We start from the raw sequence: 16,794 nt of genomic DNA on the forward strand, positions 1-16,794 counted from the left end.
TACAGCAAAATCAGAGATGCTATTATGTCTATTAATAGCTCTAACATGAGATACCAAGAATGGAAGAGTTTTCTAAAACAACAAAAGATAAGGGTAATAAAAATTAGAACCGATTGCCCAACTAGGTGGAATTCCACCTATGACATGTTAACAAAGGCAATTGAGTACAAGGGCCCGTTAACATTATTTTACAACCAAAAATTTCCACAAAATGCTTTGTATGATGATGATTGGAAAAGCTGTGAAAGATATATGCAATTTTTACAGTTATTATATAACATGACGTATTGTTTTTCTACTGTTTACAATCCTTGTGCTCAAAACTTTCTTTCTAATGCATGCTTACTCGCCCAACTTTTCGCTGATCATCGCCATCAAAGTGATTATGATCAGTATCTTCCAGCAATGGAAAAAAGTGGCGTAAATATTATAGTGAGATTCCTTTGATTTATATTTTTGCTTCCATATTAGATCCTAGGCAAAAGTATGAAAACACATTTATGTTAGTTGACATTTACTTTCAATGCATGTTTCTTGACGATGATGTAGAAAACTATAAGACTAATGTGAAGGATCAGTTTTTTGCTTTATATAGAGTCTATGAAGCCAAATATGGCACCGTTCCTCGCTCAGGGCCTTCCCAACCATCCAAAAAAGTAAGTAAGAAGGCCAAACATTTATTTTCACAAGCTACTAACTTGTTTTCAAGGTTTTCAGGTGATTCATCAATCAGGAGAACGCAAAGCGACGTCTCGGAGTTGCAGATGTACCTGAGTTACGACTTCACCAAAGGCATGGACGACGATGAGATAAACAGCCTCGACCTCCTTGCATGGTGGAAACAACAAAGCTCGAAGCATCCAACTTTGGCGGCAATGGCACGAGACATTCTTGCTATCCAAGTTTCCTCCGTCGCCTCCGAACGAGCTTTCAGCGCATCCGGAAGGGTTTTAGACGATAGAAGAACAAGTCTAAAACCCGAAACACTAGAAATGTGCGTGTGTTTCAAAGATTGGTTGGATGCGGAAAATCGCTCACAAGACCGTTCTTACGACCACAACGACAACGAAGAAGGAACCTCCGCTTCCGGTTCGGGTTCGGCTAGTTCCCAATCTATGCAACTAGCCGATGACCTTGAAGGCGAAGGCGAAGACGAAGACGAAGACGAAGACGAGCAAGAAGAAGGAGAAGAAGAATAGACAACTATTGTATATTGTACGATTTTAAAAATATCAATTTTATCATTTTCCAATTTTTGTTTAATACCATCATTGTATGATTTTTATCATTGTTATCATTGTACAATTTTCTCAACTCAAGTAATAATAATATAAAGTACGCATTATTCACATCCAAAGTCCAATTTGCCTTTTTTCCCGTTTTGTTACAATTTGTAAATTCATATTAAAATAAAATAAAATTATACCAATTACTAATAAATCATAAACATTAAATTTTAAAGTAATAGTATAAAGTAAATATATAAATATAAATATAAATATTGAATATACAAATTATAAAACATAAATATTCAACTTATAATTATAAAATTCATAACTTAATAACTTATAAATTATAAGTTATAAACTTATAAGTTATAACCTTATAAAACTTATAATTATAATTTTATAACTTATATACATTATAAACTTATTAATTTATAATGTTGTCATAAAAAAAAAAAAAAAATTTGAAAACTGCACCAGCCCGCAGGCCGGCACGTGGCCGACACGGCACGAGCCCGCCAGGCACGAGGGCCGTGCCGTGCCGTGGGCAGGCCTGTGAAAATGGCCGGCACGGCACGACACGAAATCCTGGGCCCGCCGGCACGACCGGCACGAACCAGCCCGTGGCCCGCCAGGCACGGCCCGCGGCGGCACGGCCCGGCACGGTGCCCAGGACTACTCGTGAGTTTGTATTTTTTTTTTTTTTTTTTTTTTTTGCCGCGGTTCATCTATAGTAAGAAGATAATACGAGTAATTACAAAGCAAGTGTAGTCATCTCAAATCACATAAATTTCTACCTTTTTATATAAATTGAATTAATCTAATTTGAGATTACTAAAAAATGTAATGCACAATATACCCATTGTATATTTTCTCCTGACACAAAAAGAGACATGAAAAACAAATCAGGTAGATCAGCACAGTCAACATCACAACATGAGCACTTGAGCAGCATCCGTTTGACGGTAGTCAACATGAGCATGAGCTAAAGCAGAAGTATCATCGTCTCTATAATTGATGGTTCAGGGTTCAGACCATCAGAGCATAAATACTCTGAAAGGTCCTGTTATAGATTGAAGAGTATCAAATAAGCACATTTTTGTACCAAAATTAAATATTAGGATACTAATTACTCCGTAGAAATTAGGAGTTTTTTTTTTTTGGATACTAAAATATTTGATTTTGGTAAAAAAATGTGATTATTTAGTACTACAGTTACCTTGCGACCTACTCCACGTAAAGATGGCTCTAAGTTGTGCCGGGTCGTGCCTCGTGTTAGGCTCACGTGCTTTGGGGTTAGTTAGGCCCGGCCCACGAGTTTCGTGACGTGGCATGCTGGGTCTAAGTTTTTAAAATGTTGGCCCGTGCACGGCCCACGCACACGTACCATCGTGCCGGATTTGCGTGCTTAAGCAAAATTACATTGATTTTAGCATGCTTTGTCGTGCCGTGTCTTATCGTGCTTCTCCCAAATAAAGGCGACCCAGGTCCGGCCCACCGCCCACTGCCCACACACACGGTACCATGCCATGCTGTGCTTTTTTCGTGCTCGTGTCGTGTCGTGCTTTTTTTGTGCTGGGCCATGCCAGACTTCGGGTCGGCTCGACCTAGTGCCATCTTCAACTCCGCGTTCACACTTTTATTATTCTTATTTAATTCCTATGCTACTAGGATTTTGGGAAGCGTCCTAAATGGTAGAAAAGAGATACTTGCTTGCAATTATTTAATAGTTGGAGCTACTAGCTATTCAATGTGAAGCTACAGGAATTGTACTTTGTAGCTTCAGTGAAATTACATAACTTTACAAAGTTATGTAGTATTGCATTTACTAAACTATGTACTATCTAATAAATTGCATTTTATTATTTTGTTACAAGGGATGTAGCTTGCTATTGTGAGGGTTGTAGTCTAAATTGATGTAATTTGAAAATAATGATATGCTAAGCCAGGAGAGAAGCCAGGATTTGAAATCCAAAGGACCGAGACTTATATGAACTAATATAGTATAGTATTTTATATACGTGGTATATGTTTTCTATTGCAAAGAATAATTAAAATTTGCAAAATTAACAAAAAGAAAGGTTGAAGGGATAATATCAAACAACAAGAATCGGACTCAGGACTTCTTTGTCAGTGCCCAAGAATCATACCACTGTTCCTAGTTCCTACCGCTGAGCTAGGAATTACAATGTTATATTAGTACACAAATTCATTTTATAAAATAACATTTTAAAGGGGTTCGGTTTTGACAATAAAGAGATTTGCCATTGGGCCACGATGGTCGGCCGCGGGCCTCCACCAGCCTCTCACATGGCTTCGCCCCTTTGGTAAGCCAAAGTTACAAAGGATGTAGCTTGTCATTGTTGATGCTCACCTAAATATATACAAGGGTGTGTTACTTTCACCTGATTAGACATGAACTTATTATTTGAATTGAAATTAATTAGACTTGATTGAAACTTATAAGCTCTTTAACTATTATTATTATTATTATTATTGGTAAAGTCGTTACTAATAAACACAAAGTTTAAATTAAAGACTATCTTGTTAAACTCTTTCAATGACTATCTTGTCATGTTCGTGGACTAAGGCTTTAATGTTGTTGCTGTACTCATACCCTACCCAAACTCTTAAGGTCTAAACTCTTAAGACTCCTACTTGACTTTCAAACATGGAAACGACCCCACTATATTAAATTATTATTCTTCCTGGCCACTACTTGTATGGTTGTATCCCTAATTCCCTAGTATAGAAGTATAGCGTAGATAAGAAAACGTGCATAAGTAAGCTAACCGCTCATATCTCACACATCAACAAAACTCTACTCTTCATAATTTCTCACTAATTATAAAGTCAAACTCTTTCTCAAAACGCCAATACTACCAACATTCATCAATGTCACAACCTCATCAAACCACCACCATCCGCTTTGGCATCCTAGGCTGTGCCGAAATAGCCCGAAAGGTCTCTCTCGTACCATAACACTCTCCAAACTCCACCCTTTACGCCATTGGCAGCCGCTCTATCGAAAAAGCTCGAGCTTACGCGGCTGCCAATGACTTTCTCCCTTCCACTGAGATTTACGGAAGCTACGAAGAAGTTCTTGAGGACCCCGATGTTGACGCGGTGTACGTGCCTTTGCCAACTAGCTTGCACCTGCATTGGGTGGTTCGAGCCGCAGAGAAGAAGAAGCATGTCCTTGATGAGAAACCTCCTGCTTTGAATGTTAAAGAGTTGGATGTTATTTTGAGTGCTTGTGAGTCAAATGGGGTTCAATATATGGATGGTACAATGTGTATGCATCACCCTAGGACTAAGGTTATGGCGGATTTTTTAGCTGATTCTCAGCGTTTTGGCCAGCTTAAGGCTGTAAGTGTCTTTCTTCTAATACCTCTCGTCGTAGAATAATTGTTACATTTTACTTTTTAAAATTATACTTTTATTGTTTATTAAATTTATTTAACGTATATGAATTTTTTATAAAGCTAAATACAATAAATTTTGATTGTTAGATTTATTTCAATGTGTATGATTTTTTTGTTAGAAACTAGCTAATAAAATTCAGAATTTGTGAGAGACTACTTAATATAAAAAAATATTTTAGAAACTATTTAATAAAAGGAAAAATGTTATAAAAGACTACTTGTAGCTGGATTTCCACTGTTGACCAATTTTTCCGTTGTTGACCCATCATGAAACTGCGCACTTTGGGGGTTGGAGGGTGGTTTTGGTTTGGTGGAGGCAATTTCAAGCGAGTTGTATTGGTTTTTGGGAGGATAGCAGGTGGTTTTGGGATGTTTTGTGGTAAGTCAATATCAGAAAATTAGGTATGAAAAACCCAGCCAAAGGTAGTCTTTTACAACATTTTACTTAGCTAGTTTCTTAGAACATTTTTATATTCGATAGTTTCACACTAAATTTAGATTTTATTAGGTAGTTTCTGACAAGTAATTTTTTTTTTTTATTTTATTTCAATATTTTGTTTAAGATATTAATGGTTACAACTTACCACCTATATACGTTGACCCGTCGTACCACGAAGTATAAGATAGTGCAAAGTCAAGTTAAATATAATAAAAATTAATTTGAAATAAAGAAGGTAATTTTTGGGCTTATAGCAAGTGTGTGGAGTAAATTAAAGTGAAAGTGGTGTTTGTAATACGAGTATGATAAGATTGAAGAAGAGGGTCTAACTGATTGAAAATGATTGGGAAAGAGGGTGCAAGCACGTGCTTCAAATGAGGTAAGATGAAATTCTTTAAAAACATCCATTTTTTATATATAGCGCAATCTTGTAGGAACATCTATAGCTAGTATAAATTCCGAATAAATGTAGTCAAAGAAAAACAATGTTCCAAAGGGGGCAAACAAAAAAGGGGCGGAGAGAGTACACTACTTCTCCACTCTCATGCATTCTAATTACAACCTCTATCTCGATTATCTTGCTTCATTTTTCTATTTGGGATGTCCCAATTTATTTGCACTATTTCGTTTCAAAACAAATTTACATCTACTTTTTTCTCTTGAATTGAGTCTCTCACTCACCCACCGACATCTTTGGCCACATTCCTAAAATCTTGTGCAAATGTCATGGGTGAGTAATTAGGGATGGATGGAGTATACATCTAGAGATTTTCATCAATTCCAATGAAATGGTCATGGTTGTATACTACAAGTGCTAGTATCTTTCAAATCAAACTAGTACTACAAATAATAGTTAGCATTCTTAGCAATAGCATAATTTTTATAAGCTTTTAGCTAGTATTGTCAGAATAGTCCAACTACTGTAAAGTTCTGAAGTTTTGGCTATAGATTACATATAGTGGCATTGACATAAAGAGGTTTAATTAGGAGATAGACTAGTTAAAAATTAGTGGTATAAAGAAAATCATATAATGCCTAGTCTCACAAAACCTGTTATTCTTTAATCTCATTTACAAATTAAATCCTGTTCATATTCATATATGGCTGTAGATTACATATAGTGGCATTGACAGGCTTCTAGACAGTGTTTCTGGTCTTTCAAAGACCAGCTATTCTCAATATAACATTGTCTCAACTTTTGACAGGTACACTCAATTTTCACCTTCATGGCTAACGGCAATTTCCTTCATAACAATATTCGGGTGAAACCTGATCTTGATTCGCTTGGTGCTCTGGGTGATGCTGGCTAGTGGCTGGTACTGTATACGAGCGAGTCTGTGGGCTGCAAATTACCAACTGCCTAAATCCGTCACTGCTCTAAATAACCTGGTTAGAAATGATGCAGGGGTCCTGTTATCCTGTGATGCTTGTATGTGTTGGGAGGATGGCAAAATAGCTACCTTTCATTGTTCTTTTCTCGCCAACTTAACCATGGATATAACAGCTGTTGGAACGAATGGGACCTTACTTATCAATGATTTCATTATTCCGTGTAATGAAGCAGAGGTTTCATTTTCAGCAGCGTCCAAAACTTGGTTCGTTGATAAGGCCTTGGGATGGACTCACAAGTCGAGTGAGCATGTTGTGAGTACAGATCTTCCTCATGAAGCTCTTATGGTAAAGGAGTTTTCGGCTTTGGTTGATGGTATAAAACACCGCGGTTTAACACTAGAGGAGAAGTGGCCTACTATTAGTAGGAAAACACAACTTGTAATTGATGCTGTAATGGCTTCCATTGACAAGGGATGTCAGCCAGTCGAGGTAGTCTATTGATTGGCAAACATATATTGCCCTTGAAGTGTGGAAGTGTAATGCTTAATTTGTTCTTCTTTTGTTGTGTGCTTATGTTTTTCTTTTAGACAGTTGAAGTGCTTTAAAGCATTCACGTTTGTTTTAGACTTTGAATTCAACAAATGTGTGTATTTTTATTGGAAATAAGCTGTTGCATTTGATAATTTAAGCCTTTAATAAGTCTTGTATAACGCGGACTTACGTTAATTTTATTGAGAGACGGTCAATTTAAGAGTAAATTTAACCAATTTTACCCATTTAGAGGTAATTTTTAATTTGTGACAAATTTAATTTATTTTAATATGTATTTTATGATAACTACATGTAATAAAAGCTAATATGATTAATCTAATATATTATAAGTGTTTTTATAAAAGTAAATTTATGTTAGAACTTAGGAAAACGGTAAATTTATACTCTATCTGTCCCTTTATTTTTGCCTCATTGTCATTTTTTGGGGTCAAACTTTGTAAACATTGACCGTAAATACCATTAAGCTATAAAAGATAATATAGTCCCGAGTGATCTTGTTAGATTCGACTCATTGCATATTTTATTAATATCAAGTTTTTATAATTTTTACGTTTATGAAAATATATGCATTCTAAGACGAGGCTTGAAGACCGTGAAAAAGTCAAATGGGGCAAAAATATAGGGATAGAGGGAGTAGTATATTAAGGATAACTTTATATATTTTTAGGGTAACTTTAACAAGTCTTACCATAATTTAATGTAAGTTCGCCTTAAATATGAATTTGTGTTTGCACCTTTACAATTATTCCGAAAATGTATAATTGTTGCAAACTTGCAAGTAATTTGAAACAGATGTAGTAAAATATTAATCCCTCCGTCCCAGAATATTGGGGACGTTGGGGTGGACACGTAATTTAAGAAAATTACAAGTAGATTCATTTAAAACATTTGTTTATTGTATAAAGGATTCTCTTTTGTATTTTTATATTGTAAAAAAACAAGTGAGAATGTGAAATTTAATTGGGTTTTAGGGTTTGTGGTCCAAAAGAGAGTAATAAAAAATATATTTTTATTAGGGATCCTATTCCATATTTAATAACGTGTCAATTGGGATGGACGGAAATGGAAAATGCATTATTAAATTTTGACTACTAAAATTTAGAGGGAGCTCTCTATATAAGAACAAACATAGTCATATGAGATCTAACTTCATTTGTCTCGATGAGTACTTTATTAATATTTAAATTTTGTAATTTTTGTTAGGGTAAAATTAAAGATATTTACAATTAAAAATTTATATCGCCGGTTTAAAAAAATTTACATTGTCGATATACGTAAATGAGACTAACATTATGAAACGGAGGGAGTAATGATTACGACTTGGTAGAGCCGTTGATATGACACATATGAACGGCATAGAACCTCCTCATCTACTGAAAACAAACAAGAATATCCTGATTCTCGTGCTTTCTCAACAATTCAATACCATTCACTCTTTCTCTGTAACTCCTCTATCATTCATCAATGGCGGAACCTCATCAATCCACCACCATTCGCTTCGGCATCCTAGGCTGCGCAGACATAGCCCGCAAAGTCTCTCGTGCCATCATCCACTCCCCAAACTCCACCCTCTACGCCATTGGCAGCCGCTCAATCGAGAAAGCTCGAACTTACGCGGCCGCCAATGGCTTCCCTTCTTCCACTAAGATTTACGGAAGCTACGATGAAGTTCTCGATGACCCAGAAGTGGATGCCCTTTATGTACCCTTACCCACTAGCCTCCATCTTTATTGGGTGGTTCGTGCTGCGGCGAAGAAGAAGCATATTCTTGTTGAGAAACCTCCTGCTTTGAATGTTAAGGAGTTGGATGTTATTCTGAATGCTTGTGATTCAAATGGGGTTCAATTTATGGATGGGACTATGTGGATGCATCATCCTAGGACTAAGATTATGGCTGATTTTTTGAGGGATTCTCAGCGTTTTGGTCAACTTAAGGCTGTGAGTTTTTTCTCTTCTTTTGTTTATATAAAAGGAGATTGATAATTTCTTTGTTGTTGTCGTCGTTAAATAATAGGCCATAATTCTATTTTGGACTGCCCAATAATAATAATGGTTGAAACTTGGGATTATGAATAACAAATTTCTTTTGTCATATGGATTTTATTGCTTGAGTTGATTGTGAAGTTTGGGATCATGTTAAACATGCTAAATGAAATAGTGGGTCAAATTGAAAACTTTGAATTAGTAAGATTGAACGAGGAGGGGTTTAATGTTTGAAGATTGAAAATCTTGTGTGGAATGAAGAGTTTGTGTAATGTAGGTAGGCTAGTTGGCTACTGATGTTACATTATTCAAGTTTGTGTTTGTTGTGGTTCGAATGAAGACATTTTGTTTGTTTCAGGACAATAGACCAATTGAGATCCTTTTTAATTTACTTTAAGTATGAAATTTTGGATTTTAATATGGTCTTGATTTAAGGTTTGAAGTTTGCATACATCTTGAGAATAAGATTGCTCAGGCTTTGGTTGCTTCCGAGGAATGATTTGTTTGCGGTTTTTGTTCAAATGATTAATACTGGTGTGGTGACTGTGTTCTCAATTTTGCATTAGCAAAAGTCTAGTAGACTGTTCTTTGAAATGATCCATATAGGGAAATAAGGAGAAGTGAAGAGGGGAAGTTAAGACAAGTAAAAGTGAGGAAGGCTTACTTAAGTTGCATCTGAAGTATCTTTGCTTTAATTGAAGTCATGCCATTATATTGTATTGTTGTTCCTCTTTTCCAACTCCAAGTATTTAATTGAAAAAAAGATATATGCCTTTTCTATACCTTCTTCCATTGGCCTCCACATCGCTCGTTCAGACTAGAGGTTATTTTGCTAGTTGTACTTTGAGGGTATGTAATTCTTTTGTGAAACCCATGAACAACAGAACAAGTTACCACTTACCAGCAATGTAATGTACAGCATGTGTAAGGATCTTCTGAACTAGTGTTTTTCTTGAAATGTCAGAGAACCTTGCGCATCATACCTGTAATTCGATTATAATGCTGATTTTTTTAATTATATGGAAGTCCAATCCTCTAATATCTAGGACAGAAGGTGAATCTTTAAAGCCTGCCACCTGGGTTACTTTATGGACCTTTTGAGGATTTTTGCTGAAAGCTTGGAGATGAAACATCTTATGTTGCCAATACTAGGTGATCGGTTGATGTTTAATAGTGTACAATATTGGAGCTTGTCTGTTGCATTGTAATGGACTACACACTCACAACAGCAATTACACACACAAGCACAGAACAAACAATCAATAATGAGCAAGCAACAATGGGATATTTGATTGAATGGTTGAGTAGCTTGAGGCTACCAATCTCCAAGATAGTATCTTTAGAATACAACTCTCAATTTCAAAATAGTCTACTCACATAACATCTACTGATTTCTTCCCTCTTAATTTATATACTCAAGGACTACAAAAAGGTTAGTTACTAATCAACTAATCTTGTCTTCTTGCTACCAACTTCGCATGCCACTGCTCCACTACTTGCTGCAGTTCTGATTCTCTCCAGCTCTTTATTGGTTTTGTCCTTATGTGCCACCTCCTCCATTTGCTTTTCTGATGTGGCGGCTGTGATCATGTGCTTGCTCTTCTTTCCTTTTCTCTGATATTGCTTGATAATTGGTGGCTTTGGGCCTTGAATTCGGGCTATCACATGCATGTACTTGGAAATGATGATAGTTGCTAATTTCATAAGAAAGTAGTGATTTAGAAGAGGTGCATCCTAGCATAGGTGCCATTGGGATTATTTCTAACTCCCTTTTTTATTTTTCAGTGTCATTGCTAGAAAGCCCTGAAACCATTAAGAACTCCCAACATGGGTTTTTCTCATTTTGAGTGACTTTCTATCTTGGCTGTTTGGGATGTTGATTCAATTTCTATCCTGTTTCTATCTTTTTGTGTAGTTGTTCGGTTGTTCCTAACTTCTGTAAATGGTGTATCTTCTTTTGGGCCTCTAGGGTTGTTTGTTCGTACCAAAAGAAATTCGTTGTGGCTTAATGCTGAAGTGAATTTGCATTTAAAACCAAATATTATGTCTAAGCCTTATGCTAGAAGTCCAAAATTGAAATGTTGACCATTCTGTGTTAGGAATTTGAATTTAGTTGGGCTGAGAAAAAAATTAAATCTCATTATCGGGGGGTATATTTGGGGTCGTTGCTGAAGTTTTGTTCAGGCAGTTGATTTCCACAGGTGAGGGTTGTGCTGGTCGTGGTGTTGAATGAAGGCTGTTTCTGGTATTCACATGTGCCTTTTTTTGTGGGGAAGTGTAAGTCTCTAGCTGGGAAAAGAGACAGCATGCACAGCCTTTTTTTTTCTTTCTGGTTGCCTGGTTGTGAATGCTTCTGTGCATCTGCTATTTATTGCATATCTATTATCTTGATTGTGATTCTTAGCTTTGATTGAGTTGATAATCTTCTATTCCCGGGCTATCTTTTTTTTTTTTTTTTTTTTTTTTTTAATTTTTTTTAATTACCTTATTTTTTATTGTACTTAATGGCTTGTGTAATTCATTCGGTTGAGTTGCTATATTTGCTAAAGTCTTAAGCTATGCTCATATGAAAACATGGCTAATGTTTTTTTTTTGTTTTGATGCGTGGTGGGGAAGAATTTGCTTCGGCTATATTTGCTAAAGTCTTAAGCTATGCTCATATGAAAACATGGCTAATGTTTTTTTTTTGTTTTGATGCGTGGTGGGGAAGAATTTGCTTCGGTTTCCCATAAACTATTTCATGGAACAAGTGATATGTTTTTGAGATATAGTGAAAATGGATTACGACGATGTTCTGTGTTATTAATTATGTTTTCCTTGTGTTTCTTTTTTGTTTGTCTTTGTTGTGTGGGGCATGTCTTATTGAAGAAATGGTATTTTAACGGTGAAGTCGGTTTTTGGCTTGTGCAACAGGGCTGTATATAAGAAAATCAGGGAAAATGTAGAAAAACTAGAAGAAAATGATTAAAGATTAAATGAGGAGGTGGCATGTGTTCCTAAGGCTTGTCTTTTGGAGGTGGCATCTGTTTGTTTCATGTTAAAATAACTTATTTTATCTTATCCAAAAAATTAATGAAGTGATTATAATGTTCACCAAATGTAATATATACTTCTCTATGATTTTCATAAGCATTAAAAAATCAAAGAATAGCTGCTGAATTGATTTATCAGGAGTTCCACCAGTTCCACCCTGTCACCTAGCTCTTTAAATGAGATACGTGAAGTATTGGCTTTGTTTCAAAAAAGCTGAACATCCAATTAAGGCTGGGATTAGAACTCTTGTTTGAAGGATTTCCTACTATTTGTTGAAACTGGTATCTCATGTGTCAAATCTCATAGCTGGTAAGTGTGACCATGAGAGTTAATAGGGAATCAGAGCCTGAATATGCTACTTGAAGTCTAAAATTAGATGCCATGATTGAACTCCATTCAACTTTTGCTCTGTAAAAGTGTAGGATTTTATAGTATGTTCAAAAAGGGTGCTAGCAAAAGGATTAGGGAAATTAGTAAATGCCCCTGTGATGAACAACGACTGGATATCTGAAAGAAAGCTGTGAAAGGTTACCTCAGCTTTTTTGTGAAAATAGACAACATCAATAGATGTTCAAGACTTTATCTCAGTTTCAAGGTCTCCGTTTTATGGTCTCCTTCTATGGTAGATCAGAAAACACATTCCATCTACATCTGTAATCGGGCTAATCTTGTTACAAAGATACTGTTTTGGGTTTAGTTGAGGTACTGAACATCTAAGCATTACTGTTGAATCAGATTCTACTGAAGGTTGGGTGAATTTAATTAAGGGGAATATTGAGTACATCCTAGTTGTGGGATCAGTAACAAATATTTAGGTTCCCCTGGGTGCCAATTAGCATTCTATATGCTGTAGGGTCTAAAGTACGGATATCATTAGATAATATATATACATTCAACCATTAATATTTGGTACAATCGGCTTCCTGTAATGTTTGTTTTGTGTGCCTTATCAATATCTTATGTTCTCATCTTTCAGAAGCTCTATTCTCATTATTAGCCCACACTTTACAGGTGCAATCATCCTTCACCTTTTCTGCCGATGAGGACTTCCTTGAAAATGACATCCGGGTAAAGCCCGATCTTGATGCTCTTGGTGCCCTAGGTGATGCTGGCTGGTACTGCATCAGGGCAAGTCTGTGGGCTGCAAATTATGAACTTCCTAAATATGTGACTGCTTTAAGGTTTCCTATTAAAAACTCTGCTGGGGTGTTGTTATCTTGCGATGCTTCCTTGCACTGGGAAGATGGCAAAGTAGCCACCTTCCACTGCTCTTTTCTCTCCAACTTAACCATGGATATAACAGCTATTGGCACCAAAGGCACCTTGCAAGTGAATGATTTCATTATTCCATATAAAGAAGCGGATGCCACTTTCTCAACAGTCTCTGAAGCCTGGTTCACTGACAAAGATTTGGAATGGAATCAAAAACCGAGTGAGCACATTGTAACTACGGATCTTACCCAGGAAGCTCTTATGGTTAAAGAGTTTTCAGCTTTGGTTTATGGCATAAAACACCATGGTCTAGCTCCAGAGAAGAAGTGGCCTACTCTTAGTCGGAAAACTCAGCTTGTAATTGATGCTGTGGTTGCTTCCATTGACAAAGGCTTTGAGCCAGTCAAAGTAAACTATTGATTTCAATTATCGTTCTTGTAATGTAATTGCAATGCTTGTTTATCTTTTGTTCCCCATTTCTGGCAATAATAAAGAGTATAGTTCATTCTGTATTATGGGACTGCTTTAGCCTTCATGTTTGTTGTTGTCGATATTCTTCGCATTCAACTGTCTTGTTTTGGTAGGACAATAAGCTGGTGCATTCGAAAGTCTGAGCCTCTTATTGGAATTCCAATGGTTAAGGTGATGACTTCCCGTCTTGGGTCAGTAAGCACAATGAACTGTCAATTGACTTTCAGTTGTGTGTTGCAGGGATTATGCTCATTCAGGAGCATGTTTAATTATGCTTAACTAAACCTAGATTATGTAACGGTAATGACACGATTGGAGCATTGTCTCATATTAGGGAAAGGTTAATTCACGGCTAACCTTTGATTCAAATACACCTAATTCCTACATTGAGTGCCGTTACTTACTCGTTACATTCTACTATCCCAAATTTTGCACAAATTATTGACATTGTTACTAATACAATCTCCGTTTTTTTTCAGTTGACACATTTTAACTTTAACACTATTCACCCACTCCTTTTGACTGTGTTTTGTGCTTTATACGTAATGAAAAATATAGTCCCGTGGGATCTTGTTAGATTCGTCACGATATATATTTTCAAAATATCAACTTTTTATAATTTTTACTTATTGGTAATTAAAGATATTAATGGTTGAATTTATACATTGGCAAACGTGACTAAAGAAACGTGTCAATTAAAAAGAAACGGATGATGTAATATATTAACATGTATGACTTCTAATCCCTACCCTTCACTTTACTTTACATTCTTCTACCCAAAAATTGCACAAATTATTGAGTGAGTCCACTTTACCGTGAGCCCACCCATTCAAAAACTAATACATAGAATATATATATGTCCAAAAAAAAAAAAAATACCAAATATATATGTCCAATAACTTGTATACAAATTTCAAAAACATATAGAAAATGTCCATAAACTTATATGTAAGTTTATTAATACGTAGATATATTAACTTATATGAAATGTCTAATTACTTAATTATATTCATCTCACTGTGAGTTTGAACTTACACAATAGCTTCCCAATTTTCTTGTAAATGACATATTGAGTAGAATGTGAGATGGTATAATTTTATACTTAGTCACATTATACAGTCTAAAAACCCAAATCCATACCTTCCTCGTCTCTAACCAGGGCGGGGGTTGGTGTGGTGTACATTTTACCATCCCTATTATGCTATTATCAACCAACCAAGTCCATGGAAAAATAACAAAATTAATAAGCAAGAGCTCACGTGTGAGTGACCTAGATAATTGTTTCATAAAACAACTTTCAAGAAAATAACAAGTTACTAAATCAAACAAAGAGCAAAAAAAATTAACAAGAAGAAATTAGAAGCAATAAGTAAGGTTCAATATATATTCTAGGAAGTGTAAATTCACAAATTCCATGTACAATTAGAGAAACGAGCAAGTAAGGTACACCAAAAAAAAATTGATCTATTCTTGGGATTTTTTTAAAATCGTTGGAAACACACAAACATGTTGCCTTATAATGTTGGGATTAGTGAAGCAATCGTGGCACAAGCAATGGAGTACAATTGTAAGTTTCATGGACAATTAACTTTGTTCTTTCCAAGGTTGCTACTTGCTACATTACCGCCGTCTTTCTTATTGTTTTCTTAGATGTTAATCAAACAATTTTAGGTAATGACTAACTACCATTACTATACGGATTGTGTGGACCAATTTGTTGAGACATGTGGATGCCAAGTGATGTAGTGTGATCACTTCCATTTATTTCGCTTATTCATCTTGGGATGGTTGTTGTTTTGGGATGGTAGATTTAAGTTGTTTTGTGATGTATAGGTATTTATAAAAGACAGTATTATGGAAGAGATTTGATCTTGAATTTTAGATGTTACCAATTTGAGCTGTTTCCAGAAGGAAGCTTGGCTCAGTTGGCCAAGTCTCTCGAATTCCAGGTGAGAGACCTAGATTTGATTCTCATCAAACTCACCGTGGGAGGATTTCCGTTATTCCCTCCTCTCAAAGTGAGTGTTCATCTTACCAATTAAAAATAAAAAACAATAATAAAAAAAAAAATATCGAGCTGTTTCTTGATAAATAAGATAGTCATAATAAAGGAAAGTAGCATGGAAGGAATTTGCATGATCGTGAATCTTGAATATTATCGTACAAATCTTTACTAACTATCAAGTTGGCATCCACTAATCCATGTTTGATTTGGTGTCAATTGCTAGCTCAATGCTCAGAGCTAATTTGTAACCATTGTTTAGTTACAAAAGTTCAAGATTAATCTTAAGAGGATTAGTTTCTAGGTGACCTTTGATTATATAATTTTTTTTTTATGGACGCCTTAATTGGTTGGGAAAAAAGAAAAACTTTGGCTTGAAGTTTAGCAATTGAGGGGCTATATCCAATTATCCATATAAATGCTATGCATTTTTTGCAAATGATTTTCTATAAAGCAAGCGCTATTCATCTAGTTTTTACCAACGATTAAAAAGATCCAAAAAAAGGGCCTAAATTTATATTATATTATATTATATTATATTCACTATATATATATACAATATACAAGGGGAACTAGTGGATCATATGTTACATTGTTAGGATTTGTGATGTGTTTTGAATCTTACTTGTTAAATCGATCTTCATTATTATCACAAAATTAATGACTATAAATGCTTTTTGTGTCAAAATTGTATGTGTATATCTTTGGAAAAAGAAATTAAGAGTCGAACTTTAGAAAGTTGCATGGGGCTTTTGTCATGATACAAACATTTGTGGCTCACACCTAATTATAATCTTATTAGAGATTATCATTATTTATTTGGACTAATTTATTCCAAATTTATCAACACTTTTTTCTAAAATAGGTGAAAATAAGGTAAACAAAATATAATCTTAGTTAATAATTATGCTTGTCAATTGCTAAAAATGATAGTTGTGAGTAAGACAAGCTAGTCCAAATTTTTTGAACCCTAGACAAGTTCAAGTTTAAATTATGTGAGTCATACATAAAGGATTTGAGTCAAGGTTAAAGGGTTTTTATTAGACAACTTTTTTAATGGGCGGCAAGGCCAAAAAGGCTTAGCGCACTAGAAAAAGAACATCGGGATGATACAAGCGC

At 35.4% G+C, this 16,794-nt stretch overlaps 1 protein-coding gene and 1 pseudogene across 1 annotated transcript; both read left to right on the forward strand.

The window, feature by feature from the left end:
- Positions 1 to 4,121: 4,121 nt before the first annotated feature.
- On the forward strand, positions 4,122 to 6,923 carry LOC110696417 (annotated as a pseudogene).
- Positions 6,924 to 8,343: 1,420 nt separating this feature from the next.
- Positions 8,344 to 13,717, forward strand: LOC110696463 (uncharacterized oxidoreductase At4g09670-like). Its single transcript, XM_021873755.1, has 2 exons — positions 8,344 to 8,912; positions 13,002 to 13,717. The coding sequence occupies exons 1-2, from the start codon at positions 8,439 to 8,441 to the stop codon at positions 13,620 to 13,622; spliced, it is 1,095 nt and encodes a 364-aa protein (XP_021729447.1). The 5' UTR covers positions 8,344 to 8,438; the 3' UTR covers positions 13,623 to 13,717.
- Positions 13,718 to 16,794: the final 3,077 nt, after the last annotated feature.

Source organism: Chenopodium quinoa, unplaced genomic scaffold (genome assembly GCF_001683475.1).
Source record: "Chenopodium quinoa cultivar QQ74 unplaced genomic scaffold, ASM168347v1, whole genome shotgun sequence".
In the NCBI taxonomy this organism is placed as follows: domain Eukaryota; kingdom Viridiplantae; phylum Streptophyta; class Magnoliopsida; order Caryophyllales; family Amaranthaceae; genus Chenopodium; species Chenopodium quinoa.

Coding starts and splice junctions, on each gene's coding strand:
- LOC110696463 (XM_021873755.1), top strand. CDS start 8,439: ATGGCGGAACCTCATCAATCCACCACCATTCGCTTCGGCATCCTAGGC. Junction 8,913..13,001: donor GTTTTGGTCAACTTAAGGCT/GTGAGTTTTTTC, acceptor CACACTTTACAG/GTGCAATCATCCTTCACCTT.